General features: G+C 31.3%; 1 protein-coding gene across 1 annotated transcript; it reads left to right on the top strand.

The window, feature by feature from the left end:
* Positions 1-957: 957 nt before the first annotated feature.
* LOC117906422 (mitochondrial inner membrane protein OXA1) lies at positions 958-9,346 on the top strand. Its single transcript, XM_034819441.1, has 10 exons — positions 958-1,043; positions 1,621-2,097; positions 2,702-2,792; positions 4,281-4,328; positions 4,872-4,930; positions 6,609-6,684; positions 6,790-6,921; positions 7,376-7,483; positions 8,432-8,486; positions 8,684-9,346. Exons 2-10 carry the CDS (start codon positions 1,643-1,645, stop codon positions 8,995-8,997), a joined length of 1,338 nt encoding a protein of 445 aa, XP_034675332.1. The 5' UTR covers positions 958-1,043; positions 1,621-1,642; the 3' UTR covers positions 8,998-9,346.
* Positions 9,347-15,360: the final 6,014 nt, after the last annotated feature.

The following is a 15,360-nucleotide window of genomic DNA, read 5'->3' on the forward strand; positions in this document are numbered from 1 at the left end:
ATATATAAAAATACTATCAAAATTCTTTTTATAAATATGTAAAAATACTATCAAAATTTTTTGGGGACAATTGTGTTTTGGACTCAATTAGGCTCAAAAATTAAGATTTCGTCCATAAAAGTTGCATAATTGAAATGAATGATATAAAGTGTGAAAAAACCAATATACCCTTCAAAACTATTTTGAGTATTTTTTACCACAATATTTGATAACTTTTTTTATCTTAATTTTTTTTAATAATTATCTTGAAAATTTATTATTTTTATAAAACTAATTTTTTTAAAAATATATTCTAAAAATACATCATTTAAAAAAAATAATTTTGACATATTTTTAGTTATTTTTTACATGCAATTTTAAAAATATATATTTTTCAAGATGTTTGATTTTTAAATAATAATAATTTATTTTTATTTTTTTGGAAAATGATGTATTTTTTTCCAAATAACTAAATTAAATTAAATTTTATTGAGGTTTGCAAAATGAATAAAATTTAAATTAATGTTTTTTTTTACTTTTTTTTTCCAGAGTCAATAAATGTCATTTTTGAAAAAATAAAAAATTCATATCCTTGTATACACTATACGGTGAATAATCAAATTTCAATTGAAATAAAATATTTATGATAAATCAATGTAATTTAGTTTAAAATTACAAGTACAAAATATATTACTAAAGTGTGTTGTGATTTCTTCATTAGAAAAATTTGAAACTAGAATATTAATTTTAATTGTGAAGATGTAATAATATTAATATCATTCTTAGACCTCCAATTTAGGTGCTCTTTTATCCTAAAAGCTTTAGCTTAATCTAATTGGATTTCAATTGATTCTCTCATAGGCTTACTGTGGTAAGAATTTAAAATACAATAAAAACTTTTTATTAAAATCCCCAGTCTGCCCCTTACCGATGAATGTACGAATTGTACAGTTAGGGTACTGTAGGGGATACTAAACCCTCGTTAGCCCTGTGCTAACCCCTCTCTTCTCTAGATTTCTAGACGCGCGCATACGTCAGAGACTCCATAGGAGAGGCATCCAGGGGTATGTCGATGATCTCTCTGAATCCATCGTTTGCAATATCCGTTTCATTTGTTTCTATCTTTTATTTTTTATTTTAAATTTTGATTTGAATTTAGAATTTAATGTTATGAAAGAAGTGATTTTTTTGTGTTTTTTTTTGAGGATTGAAAACATCAGAATCATTTGTGTGTTTTTTTGCTTATTTGTTCATCACCCTGCATTTTTAGGTTTTTTTTAATTGACAATTTGCATGAACGTTCTAATAATCTCCGTTTGGTTGTTGAGAAAATGTTGGAAAAGAAAAGAAAAGAACTTCGACTTCGGATCTTAGATTTGTCGTCTTTTCGAAGTGCAAAGGCATGCAATCTAGCTCAACTATTTTGCTCCTTGAGGTTCACTTTTCAGTCCTTGGAGGTCAAGACGGCGCAATTCTTTTTCTTTTCTTCGTTTTCTCTGCAGGCAAACAGATGACTATGGTTATATATAGTTATTTTTTTTCAATGATTTTATATTCTCAACAACCAAACAGACTGCTATGACTTTATGTTCTAATTTTCTTATCCAGTGATTTTATTTTTGTGAACTTTGCTCTTGTCAGGAGAACTTTGTTCTTCCAAGAGATGGCATATCGGCGAAGCGTCATCACTAGAGGAAGTTTTCTCGCTCGGCGAATCCACCCGTCCTTTGGTTACATTAGTCATGATGAAGATCGGAAACAACGTTCTGCTGACTCCTATCAATCTCCACAGAGAATTAGTGACTTCCTTCTGCGGAGGTCCTTTGGAAGCAAAATCAACACTTCTGGAGGGTTTGGTGCCTTCTTTCAAGGGAAAGGTTTTTCGCCATTGTCTCATCAAGTGGCAGTTGGATCCTCGTACAGTAGGTATATGTCTACTGCAATTGGAGAAGGGTCAGAAAATATAGGAGTTATTGCAGAGACACCCGTGGACTTGATTGCAAATGCAGCTGTGGATGTTGCATCAGAAGTCAGCATCGCTGCTGCAGATTCTTTCTTCCTTGTTGGGATCCTGCAGCATTTAATTGGTGGTGTTCATTCTTATACTGGCTTGAACTGGTAAGGCGCTGGTCACCGAAGCTTATTTGTCATAACATATATGCACATGTACATAGTTTTGAAATTGATTTCTTAAATTTCTTTAGATGTTAAAATAACTAGACACTGTACTGCTGATGGTTGTGCATTGAGTTTGGGCCCTGTTTGAAGTTTGCTAATTGTTGCTTCAAAGTTCAAAGTTATTCTTTTTATCTTTTTATTTCTATTTTTAAAATTTTTTGGATTCCAAACATATGCACCTCTCATTTCAATACAAAGGGAAAAAGATGTAAATCTTTTTTTTTTTTTGGGTCTTATTTAATAGGAACAAGGTCTTAATTCGGTCGGATATATCAATTCATTTAGGAAAATACTTCTTTGATTGTTCAGCACCACTTTCCCTATTCATCTGTGAAAATCTATTGCAGAGGAATTTTTTGATTCAGCCAAATCAGGTTTAGAGGAATAGGGAAAGCAATTTAAGTTGGGCCCTTGCCTGGATTTGCATTTTAAGGTTTAAGCCACATCAGCAGGAACTGGCAGTTGGCATGATTTTATCATGGAAAAATTTGTTTTCCTAATTGAACTATTTTCTTTTGTTTATTCTGTCTTTTATTTCTTCCAGGGCAGCTTCCATAGCTCTAACCACTCTTTTGATTCGAGGGATGACAGTTCCGCTTCTAGTAAATCAACTGAAATCCACTTCTAAACTAACTGTAAGATGTATTACTTGTTTCTGAAGCCTTTTCATTTTTTAATATGTTGGTGTATTATTTGTTTGTTTTCATGATGCACTTATTCTTCCATGTTGAGTAAATTATTTTGTTATAACTTGATAGAATATTTGCTTCATTTATTTTAACAATAGTGCTTGCATGAATTTTGCTTAATCATGGATGGGATTATGCAAATGAATGGAGGAAACGTCAATCACATGCTGATTGGGCTTCTAGCTTGGAGAGCATGGTTTTTTACCTGTTTGTTGTGTCTTGGTTTTTCCTAGCAGGACCAAGCTGATGCTTGGATGGTGTGATGGTTCTGTGGGTAAAAGATGAGGTTTGGGCAAAGGCTCCATTTTGTTTATTTTATATAATTTGGAAGCAAAGAAATAGAAGAACCTTTGAGGGAGTAGAGCCTCTACAACTCATTATGGAAAATATTGTACTTAAAATGTTGTGTTTATTGGCTTGTGACTTAGGTGAAGACGATGGTAATTTTTGTTAGATTTTGTAGAGTGCCAGTGCTTGGCTTAATGCGGGTGTCTTTCTTGTCTTCTTGTGATGGCCTTGGCGTGTTTGTATAGGGGTGCGTTTAGAACCAGAATCAGAGAAGCTGTCAAGAGCATGAATTGGTTCAACAGAGGAGGTTCTTAAAGAAATTCAAATAGTCCCTTCATATTGAATCGCACCCCTTTTTGTTAGGCACCTTTTTTTTTTTGCATATTTTTGTTCTCTTATCAAAAATAAAATAAAATCAATATGATTGGACATTGTTTTAGTTGGAATTTTTTGATGTGATCCCCTGTGCTGGACCACAAATCCATTTTCATAGATGTGATTGGATATGGGTATAACTTATAAAGTAAAACGTGAAGAAGATGGAATTTACATAAATGATTAGATATGGTTGCAACTTATAAAGCAACATGTGCATTAGATGGAATTTACGTGCATCCTCTTATTGTATTTTATCTAACAATACCCAACCTTTCTTAATCATATCACACTAAACTTGGCTCTTTTCATGGCTTAATGTTGTCATTTCTTTTCTAATTTCTCATGTTCTACTTTTCAATATGATTTTTTTCCTTCTAATTTTTCCTTTGAATTTTTTGCCTTGAATTTTGTTTTTGGTGAAGTAATGCTTTGACTTCTGATGGGCAAAATATAAGCATCACTATGCTCTCTCTCTCTCTCTCTCTCTGTGGATTAAATATAAACATTTTATTGCATGAAATAAGTAAATAAAAAGAAGGATGAGAAATCCTTCCCCCAAACACTGCCACTGCAAAACTTGGCTATGCTTCTTATATATATATATATATATATATATATATATATATATATATATATATATATATAACTTTTCATGTTATCCTTGCTGTTAGGTCCTGTTTCCTTATTTGGTTTATTGATGATTTAATTTACTCCCTTATGCTTTGGAGATTAAACATGTTTATAATTATTTTTATGTGTTTTCTGTAGTTGATGAGGCCACACTTGGAGGCTATAAGGGAAGAGATGCAAGCTAAGGTACGAGTATCCAACTATATTGTGCCTACCTTGTCAACTCATTTATAACATCCATCTGTTAATTTTGTGGATGATACTTTACACCTCTTTCAGTGTCTCTTACCCAGTGAAGTTCTTTACTTCATCATATAATTCTAAATTTCTAGTGGAAAATCATGTACTCAACATTTTGGATGATCAATCTAAACATGCAGGACTAGTAGATAGCCTGAATTAGAACCTTATTTCTATATTAGGTTCAGCTATCTTGGATCTAGATTCCATTTTACTTACCTGTTATTCCCCTGACTCTCCTAAACACAATGCTTGAAAGATATATGCACTATCTACCATTAGTTTCCTTTTGGTTGTACTTATCCCATGAAAAAGGTAGGTGGTTCTCCTTTCGGTGGGCTGTGCATGTAACAAGATCTCTTTGTCAATACCATCTATGATAGACTTGTACAGTTGTACCTATCTTGTTCTTTCTCATATTACTGCAGTAGGACTTTAATATTCTTTTAGAAACTGTTTTTCTTACCCTACTAACGTTCATCTTTGCAGGGCATGGAACCTAGTGCAGTGGCTGAAGGTAACAAACGAATGCAGCAAATATTTAAAGAGTAAGCAATATATTCATGTCCCTTTAAATAATTTGTTTGGTTTGGTTGTGTTTTAACACTGTCCCCAATTATCATTGATCTTTTTCTGTATACTTCCTGTATATTTTGAGGACACTGTTTTTGGTGTTTCCTCTTTTCTTTATATTCGTCTTTCTTTACCTATTAAAAAAAAAAAAAATTAAAAACTATCCCCAATTATTGATATTGATGGAAAATCTGGTGTGGATTTATTGATTTATCTTTTTGTTTGTAATTTTTTAAATACATTAAACACAACTCTCTATGCCAAAATATATTGTGAGAGGTGTAATCTCATGATTGTCATCACTCATAACAATTAAACAAAAATATGGTGCAGCATTGGATTTGTTGTAAGAGTTCTCTACTCCAGTTTACCATGTTATTGCACTGTATTCCATAAATGAAAATTGGTGAATTGAGTCCATGTTAGTTGTTGACTCATGGTTATATATAAAGTTGGTGTCAACTTTTGTTCCACCTATGGGGATTTTGTGGAAGTGTAAGAATTAATACGGAAAATACAAGAGTCAGAGATATATATAATGCCATGGAAAAGATTCAGAAATTGTGAAGTAAACTTAAATTTGAACTGTGACTTATTATAAAATTAGTTTGAGTAAGAAATTGAATGTCTCCCAAATAATCTGGGCTATTTTTTACAGTGCTGAAATAAACATAGCCTTAGAAAAATTGCAGCTATGAATTAGAGTTATCTTTTACCAGATTTCATGACTCTTTAAATATGATTTAAGTGTTCGAATTAATTTGGAAGATTGATGTTTAAGAACTTTTGAGTGTTTTATCATCATAACTAATTTAAGAATTTAGAGAATAGATAAAAACAAGTTGTTTTTATTATTTTATTATTCAATTTAATAGCCTCTTTAAAAACTTAGAGAAAGAAGTGGTTTAGACTAGCCGAGAATAGTGTGTAAGGAGGTTAAAGAAAACTCTAAAATTTCAGAGAATGATCAAAAAGGTGTAGAAAATGAACTTCCAGAAATGATAGACATAGGTAAATAATTATAACCTTTTGTAAAATGTTATTGGGAAAAGGGTTCTATCGATGCCTTCAAGAAAATATCTAATTGAGATATAGGGAGAAATTAAATCAATCATTAAAAATTTGAGTAGAAGATTTAGGAATTTTGATCTAGTACTTCAAGTGTTCTATTATCATTGTCATTTTGGAGAATGTAAGTGAGAGATAGAGTGGCAGTAACGTCCATCTGTTTGCTTTATAATATTATGAACTATGGTATGAAAAAAGCTGTATGGCAAAATTTGTGTGATCGTTCTTAGAAGAAAAAAAGATGATCATCCCTTTAGAGAAAATTTGAATAGAATTTTTTTAAAAAATTAATTCATTATTTAAAAAACACATTGGAATGCAACCCAAGTCAAAATATCCTAGAAAGTAAGTTTAGAAGCCAAATAGCTGGTCTCTTGTTGAAAGAATGTATGGAGTTTGAGTAAAGCGGAGACAAGACAACTAATGAGCTAGACTTGTGAAATTACCATAAATGTTTTCTTGATCAAAGCTTGGTGAGAAAATGTCTAGTATGACCAATATCAACCTTTATCATTGATTTCATACTGCAGTTTTAGTTCCCCAAAAAAAAAAAAAAATCATTTTTTCTTATATTTGAAACTGCAGGTACGGGGTGACTCCTTTCACTCCATTGAAGGGGCTCATTATCCAAGGTCCTGTCTTCGTCAGTTTTTTTCTTGGTGTAAGATATTTTCCTTTCTATAGCATCTTGAAAACAATTAGTTGTTTCATTTTTGGCTGGATGTTTTCTGCAATTTAGTTATTTCTGTTATCTCTATATTTGTAGATTTCAAACATGGTACAAAAGGTCCCATCTTTTAAAACTGGAGGAGCATTATGGTTTACCGATCTCACAACTCCAGATAGTTTTTACATCATGCCAATTTTGGCGGGATTGACATTCTTGATAACAGTGGAGGTAGGCAACTTTTTTGTTGAACCATTTATTTTAGCATCTTGTAGATTCTTGCTTTGAAGGGCTTATGTTTTATTCTATCACTTCCTAAGTTAATGACGTATATCTACATATAGTTCTCTTTTCATCTATGTTTTCATTTTGGTTCTTTTCAATATTTTGGTCAATTAACAAGTGCTGATGAGAAGGCATGGTGTGATTGCATCTTGTATGCATCTATCCCTTAGTTGAAGCCTTTTTCTTGGTCGGAAGAATGAAAGGCTTTCCTTTGTCGAATCAGTATGGATGGGTCCTTCATTTTCTGTGCATTGTTTGGGTTTCGTGTGGTACTATGTATTGTTTGTTTATCTTGTTTCATGCCTACAGAAAAGTATATATCTTGTTTCACACGGTTTGCTTTGTCTTGTACATTTCCTTTAATTTGTTTTCAATTAACTGATCTCTGGCCTTTTCTTAGTTCAACATGCAAGATGGTATGCAAGGAAATCCTACTGCTGGCACCATGAAGAAATTCTCCAGGGCCCTTGCTTTTCTTTCAGTTCCATTTACCATGAATTTCGCTCAGGTACATTCGGACACATCTATTATTGAACTAATGATAAAAAACTGCTGCACCATGAATGTCTGTTCTGATGTGGCATCCTCATTTACTTATTTCTCTAATAAACAGCTGTCCCTACTTATGATAGCATTCATGGTTGGAATTGCACTGTTGTGGGTGGAGTAAAAAGGGGCTTGTAGAGGCAATGGTCTTTCACTGCTGAGGCCTGTGATCTTAAAAGAATAAGGGGCCCTTGATCAGTGTTTAACTAAAGTCAAGGGCCCATTTGGACGCATTGTTTTTTGTTTTTTTTTTTGTTTTAAGAAACAAACGCAAATGTCTGTTTTGAATTTTAAAAAGATCAAAAACAAAAGAACGATGTTGAAAAGGAAAATCATGAAATAAAAATAAATCCTTTGAAAATAGGAAAGAAAATTGCATTAGCACCAAGGCATGCTTGCAAATCTAGAGGACTACAAGTGCATTTACTCTTTCATCAGCGTCACTCTGCCACCACCTCCCACCTGCAATCTAATTACCAAATCTACAGAATGCTCTCCATGTATTTATTTATTTGTTATTTCACAGCAGGTATTTTTATTGTGGCTACCAAAAACAAGCTAGTTTCCTCATTTTAAAAAACAACTGAGTTAAAGATTGTTTGAACAAAATCAGAAAACATACAATGCATCTTAAATGCCCTAGATGATTCTCATGAAAACGTTGATTTCAGGTTTTTCTTTTACATACACGATATTTGAGTTTTATTTACTTTTAGTAATTTATATTCACTAGTATTATATCGGTACTCAACAGTGTAATTAAATTTTGCTTTATTTATGACTTCTTTCCATGGCTGTATTAAGCTATCCAATATTCATAATACCCACATTCAATGACTTCCATTTGAAAAGTTTAGCACATTTCAATGCAAGATTGATTGGTTTATTTTTTTTATTTGTTTCTCTGCAGGGTATATTTTGTTATTGGATTCCCTCCAATTTGTTCTCACTCGCCTATGGATATGGTGAGTCCTTGCAGTTTTTAATTCATTGACAAGCATTTGAAAAACCTTTTCCAAAGGATCATAGTTATGAGTGCGAGAAGGCGCATGCACAATACTATCTTCTTGCGATGTCTATTCAATAACAAACTTGACTTTTAAAATTGCTAGATGATATTTCTTTTTCCATAAACGTTTACTTGTGTAATAAAATTGTACAGCTGTTAAACAACCTGCGGTGAAGAAGATGTTTGGTATCCCTGAAATACCTGTTCCACCGCCTCCTGCTAAAACCAGTCCCAGCACTTCCTTCTCTTTATCACGAGCACTAAAAACTTTCAAAGCGTTAATGCCGAAAGGCCCTTCATCGCCACCGTTATTGCCGCCTTCATCACCACGTTCATCACCTGCTCAGTCACTAGTTCAACCCTCAAAGTTTGAAGGCAAACCAATATCTTCAACAGCAGTTCTAAGTCAGAGGATTAGAAGTTTAGAAAAACAAGTGAAGGGAAGAAAGAAAAATAAAAAGAGGTGAGGAAATTTTCATCTTCAAAAGTTGAGCTATCTTGATTACAACTAATCCAGTTCAATTCATTTTGCCTGTTGAAATAAGTGTAGTATTCTTGAAGTTTATTGAAGCATTTGAAATTATTTAAGCAGGCATGGAAACAATGCCTCAGAACCACATAGAGAGATCTTATAGTTATCTTGTAACTGAGATGTTTTTGGTAGTGAGGAATTAAAGTTCTGATGGAGGTAATGTATTATCCTCTTGGTGATTTTTTGGGTTCTCTTCTTGCAAGTCTTTGGAAGCATCCCCTAAGACAAATTCAGAAAAAACAAAAATATTGAGATTGGAACTATCCATGGAATTCCATTTTCATTTTTCCTCTATTTTTCTAAATTCCTTGAGACGATTCTATGATATGGTATCAATCTGTCTGATTGTAAATGGAACCTTTACTGGCTGAACAGGTCTTCTTGACTCTAGGTCTAGAGGACATTATTTTGAACTGTGACGGTGAAGGCCTATTGGACTAGAACAAATCATATCTGCAAGGGAGAGAGAGTATCGTTATAAATGGTATTAGAATCGATTCTTGATTTTAATGTAAGTCTGGTTGTTTGTGATATCCTAAATCACATGACGGAAGAAGTTCTAACATTATATATTGTAGGTTCCCCACAATTGTATAGATGCATCTTAAAGATGGGAGGACCCATTTAGCTTGGAATAGACAATATCTTTATAAGTGGGAGTGGGCGTTACAATTAACTGATGTTACATGTACATACGCAATGAATCCTCTGTTAAATAGTAGTCAAGAATTTTTTCCTGTAGGTGATATCGGCATTTTGATTGATTGGGAACCAATGGAGGAAGCCCAATACTTTCAACCTGTGCTGCTAGAACTATTTTGATTGATTGGGAACCAATGGAGAAAGCCCAATAGATTCAACTTGTGCTGCTAGAACTAGAACCGTACCCTTCCTTCCATCCATCTCCTTTAGCCCCTTTCTTTTTCTCCATATCTGATTTGCTTGTGAGTCTATGCTAATTAAATTCTCCAAATATTTGAATTGGTGTAGTATTGTGAAAACTGAAAACATCTTTGAGGATGCTAGTTTCTTCTAGCATCAAGCCAGTCATTTAGATCGTTGATCTTGGTCATGAATTGAACCCTAAGCCCACCTCTTAAAGCCAGTTGGTTGGTAGTCTGATGACTTTAACAGTTCAACTGACCCCTTCTGTGGATTCTGTCCCTTAAAACGTGTTCTTAGGAGCCCCATAATTCAAAATGACGGTGACCCACATGATATTTTAGGTAGGCTGTCCTCACAAGGTGCTGCGATTTGTAAGCTGTTCCTCCTTTTGTGGCATTCAATGTGGAAAACTTAAGGGTATGTTTGGGAGTTTACCGGAAAAATAACCCTTTTTTAAAATAAAATTTTGGATTACTTTTCATAATATTTATCAAACTAATATCCTATTATAATTTTTATTTTATAGAAATTAAAACCATGATTAGCAAATGTAGCTTTTAAAACCACAGATGCGGTTTTGTCATGAATTTTTTTTAAAAAATAATGTAATAATGTGTAGATGCTGATGTGGCATGAACATTATTTTGGTGAATATTTTGAAAACAAATCTAGATTGACATATTTTTTTTATTTAAAAAAAGCTTACATTGAGAGTAAATTTTATATTTGGTTTTTAGAAAATTTGAGGAAAAATATGAAGAAAAGAAAATAGAAAGAAAAAACATAAAAACAGAAAAAATAAATAAATTAAGTCAATAATTTAAAGTATATAAATTTCTAATTAATTTTAATTATTATTATTTATAATTAAATCAAATATAAGAAAATTATTTTTATTAATATTTTTTTTTCTATTTCTTTATTACTTTTCTATAACCAAACATATCCTAAAGTTTCCTACACCCTCTTCAAATTTGAAGGCTTCTATTATGAGCCGACCATCACCTGCTTTGATGAGTTGCACAAAGTTGAATACTGGTTCTTTCCCTGTAAATATGATTACAGCCATATCTATTATCAATAGAAGTTGATCTCAATATTATTCCATTATGGGATTGTCCAGTGGAGAAGCCTATTCTCTATTTGGGAATTCAAATCGAAAATCCCAAAATTTTGGGTTGGTAGAATGTTATAGGTATCCTATTCCAGCTAATATATATTGTTTGTTTTGATCAAGAATTGATCTCCTAGCTCTCCTCCTTAATGCCTCAGCTACTCAGTCTTCTTCAGAGATTGGCTGGCCACCTGAAGGTATATTTGAGGAGTGGGTGCAAATTGCAATATCTCAATGATGGTGACCTATTTCTATAATGTTTTAGTTTTAATAATCATTTATCAAATGAGAATTTAAAATTTGAGCCTGGTTATCTGTATTTCCTTTTGAATGAGACATGATTTGAACTGTGAAATTGAGCTATTTCGCATGATGTTTTATGAAATCATGAAAATCAGATGGTCCGAGGGAGCTTTTTGATTATGAAAGTGTGTTAGCATAATAAAATGAAAAACATATTTTACAGCCAACAAATTATTTATAGACGTAAAATGATTATATAAAGAGAGGGGTGAATAGGTGGTCCTGATTTTTAAGTCCAAACATTTAACATCTATTTGGAAATTGTTTTTTAAAATAGTTTTTTATTTTTCAAAACAAAAAAACATGTTCGATAAACAAAAATTGTTTTTATTTTCTGTTCTTAATTGTTTTTTATTATTTTTACTTATTTTATGAGGAGGACCATATTAAAAAAAAATTATACAAACATATAGAATGATTAAAAAAATGCATTAAATATAAAAAATATATTCAAAATTATTAAAAATAAATTAAAAACATTTTAGTTTCCAACAAGACTTTTGTTCAACAAAAGTCAAAAAACAATTTTTAAAAATTGTTTTCAAAAACTATTTCTTAAAATAGTTATCAAACGGATCCTTAATTTTTTTTTAACTTTTCTAGGAAGCTCAGTGATCATTTTGTCATATCTAGATATTGAAATAATAATTTAATTACACATAAAATTATGATGTACGTGAAGAATGAGCTAAAACTTTTTATATATGGAAATGTTCGTAAATGGATCTTGATTAGGTGTAACTTTCTCCTAAGAATCTTACATTGGTCATCGCTAATGTTAGTCTTCACGTACATAATATAGTACTTCCCTTGTGTTTCTTGATCAACTTCTCAACGATTTGAATAGATACAATGAATCACCACGACCCAACCTTACATAAGAGCTAAGCTCAAAGATTTGCTCAACATTAAATACGAGCTAAACTAAAAGTGTTTGAGAATGTGCAAAAGACTAATAATAATTATATGTTTATTGTCAACTATTAGACATATTTTTTTATACCGTTTAAAAATTTTGAAATAAAAAAATAAGATTACCTTGAAATGCCAAAATCTTCTAGAGTTTTTAAATATATTTTATTTTTCAGGTATTAAGTCTTCACAAAGTCAACCCCCAATACTTGGATCCAACGGATCATTTGCTTCCTTGGAACGCCATTCAATTTCCCACATCTTCTTTCTAGCTTGTATATTTAATATATAGGACCCAGTCCACCCTCTGAAATCGGTCTTGAGGTTCCAGAAAGGGCGACTAGTAAATATGCTCCCCTCGTTTTCCTTTTCAAACCAAACTTATACTTTTCTAAAAGCTACCCTCGGTTTCCTTTTCAAACCAAAGTTCTACTTTTCTAAAAGCTATGGGTCTACTCAAATAAAGTGATCAAAAACGAAAACACTGAAAGAGTCGAGTTGGAGGAGGAATAAATTCCAACCGCCCTTACCGCATTCTCCACGGGTGATTGAATAACACAATTTTATTTTTTAATAAAAATATATACGTTAATCACACTTTCAAACATGATTTGGTTATTTTATACTTTAATCTTGTTATATACTTTAATTTTATTATTTTAAACCCATGCTATTTTTTTTGTACATTCATATCACGTGTTTATATCATCATCTAGAACCTAGGGGTTAAAAATTCGTGTTGGTGGTTCATATTCATATTCATATTGTATCAAAACCTATGTATTTTATTAGATAACTCAACCAAAATTCGATACAAATAATAATCGTGTAAAAAATATAAATTTAAATGTTACTTAATTATTAAATAAGTAATCTGTCATGTAACTCATTTAATAATCACGTTCTCCTATTTAATAATCAGATTAAATTAAGTTTTATATATCTTTTGAGTAATATTTTAACCAAACATGTTTATAACTCAATCGACTTATTTATTTAAAAACAAATTTAAAATTAATCAAATATTAGTTAAATAATTTAAAGATATAATGAAGTTAATAAGAGTTAATTCATGTTAAATTCATGCTATACATATTGATCCAAAAAATTAAACGAGTTATGCATGTTGACATAAATTTAGCCCAAATTCATTTACACTCAACCCAAATTGGCGAAAAACGTGTTGGGTTTGTGTCACATCGCGAACTGTGTCAAAGTTTACCAACCCCACATAAAAAATTTAGATTTTACCATGCATATGAAACACGTAGATCTAAAATTTGAAATAACTAATTGATTAAAAGGAATAAAATAATTTCCAAACTTATGAATCCAACCCTATTCATGTTTTTAATTGAAAAGTAATCAATTTTTAACATAAATATTCTTTATCATTTTAACCATATACATGTAGTTTTAAAAGAAATAATTATTTTTATAAGAAAATAATGAGAACATTTTTTTATAAATGAGACTAAAAAATAATAAAGGATTGAATTTCAAAAATTAGGTTTTCAACTATTGTTTTAATAAAATAATCCGATTTGAAATGGTATCAAATCATTGTCATATATTTTTCCATAACATAATAATACTATCAAGTCTACTAAAAACACAATTTTAAAAATAATAAATTTTAATTTATTTTTTTTTTTAATTTTTTTTGGAGAAAGGAAGAGGCTTACCATTTTATCATAAACTTTGGTACACTTGAGTATATCCTCATATTTATAGAAAGTGATTCAAAAATTTAATAATGGGTGGTGAGCTCACTAATGGTAAACTTTGGTACACCTCAGCTCATCATAATATTTAGAGATAGGCGTCAAAAGTTTAATAATGGGTAATGATCTCACCTAACTGTATTGGTCTATAGAGATTTGAAGGATTCTTTGGCTATGAAATCAGCATCATTTGCCTCTTAAAGAGGAGTTCATTTTAATATAACAAATATAATTTTTGGTCAATTATTTAATTTGTAATTCTTCTCATTCCTCAGGGTATCAATGTCATTAATCATGGTAGACAACTATATTACATGTAACTAAATATGTCAATACATATCTCCATTGGTTTTTTTTTTTTATTAATAAAAATTGTGAAAATAAAATATAAAGTATTTAATAAAATAATTACATGTTTGACTTTTTAACATAACATTTATCTATTGAAGTAGAATATAGAAGGAATTCTATCCCAAAAAAACAACTCAAATTGTAACCGGATCTAGGAAAATAATACTTGCTAGAGGGGACGACTATTGCAATAATAGGTGTTGATGCTATCTTTATTATGTCGGGGAAAATAAAGTCTTGAAAACTTTCATTATGTAAAGGAAAGGGGCTAAAGCTAAGAAAGGGATTTCCTCCTAAAATGGAACTATTGAATTGTGTGCTCAAGATTGGAATATTATTAGGCACCTTTTCTTACTTATCTTAAGTTGGGCAGACCTCTTCTTAAGTTGGGCAAACGTCTCAAGCTTGTTGTTGTGTATGGGTAATGAAATATATCCCTTTTGAATAGTGCTAATTTTATATTGAAAGCCCAATAGACATTGTTTGTGTGACCGTTAGTCACTCATTTCATATCGTAAAGGTGGCTAGAATGAGATGAACAAAGAGATTCATTCATTTTAAGGGAATATTGTTACGAACCTTGGATCTTTCTATTCCCCTACCCTAGATCATATAAGTGCATGTAAACTACCTTAGGCCTTTATATCCTATGCAATGGAATCAAAAATCAAAATTTTAACATTCTAGAATCCAGTGATAAAATATTAGAAAACTTTATATTTGACTTCGATATTCCCAAATCAATTCCCTTTTGGTGAAAATGAAACCCGAAGAGTCTAAAGGTCTTGTATACCTAAGATTTTTCGTTGGATAACTCGAACCACGATCTTAACACTTCAAAGTGTGGGCTTTAGAAGAGAAGAATCCCAAGTTCTCTCCTTTTGAAGGTGGAAGATGACTATCTCTCAAAAGTGATGGAAACTCTAACCCTTAAGAAGGTATTTATAAAGTTCATTCTATTGGATTTAAGTGACTAGCTCACCAAAATTTATGTCACTTAATTTAGTCT

This window comes from Vitis riparia, chromosome 2 (assembly GCF_004353265.1).
Source record: "Vitis riparia cultivar Riparia Gloire de Montpellier isolate 1030 chromosome 2, EGFV_Vit.rip_1.0, whole genome shotgun sequence".
Lineage (NCBI taxonomy): Eukaryota > Viridiplantae > Streptophyta > Magnoliopsida > Vitales > Vitaceae > Vitis > Vitis riparia.

Excerpts from the sequence above, each read along its gene's own strand:
- LOC117906422 (XM_034819441.1), top strand. The coding sequence starts at position 1,643 with ATGGCATATCGGCGAAGCGTCATCACTAGAGGAAGTTTTCTCGCTCGG. Across the intron at positions 2,098-2,701 it reads TCTTATACTGGCTTGAACTG|GGCAGCTTCCATAGCTCTAA; the intron begins GTAAGGCGCTGG and ends TATTTCTTCCAG. Across the intron at positions 6,685-6,789 it reads TCGTCAGTTTTTTTCTTGGT|ATTTCAAACATGGTACAAAA; the intron begins GTAAGATATTTT and ends CTATATTTGTAG.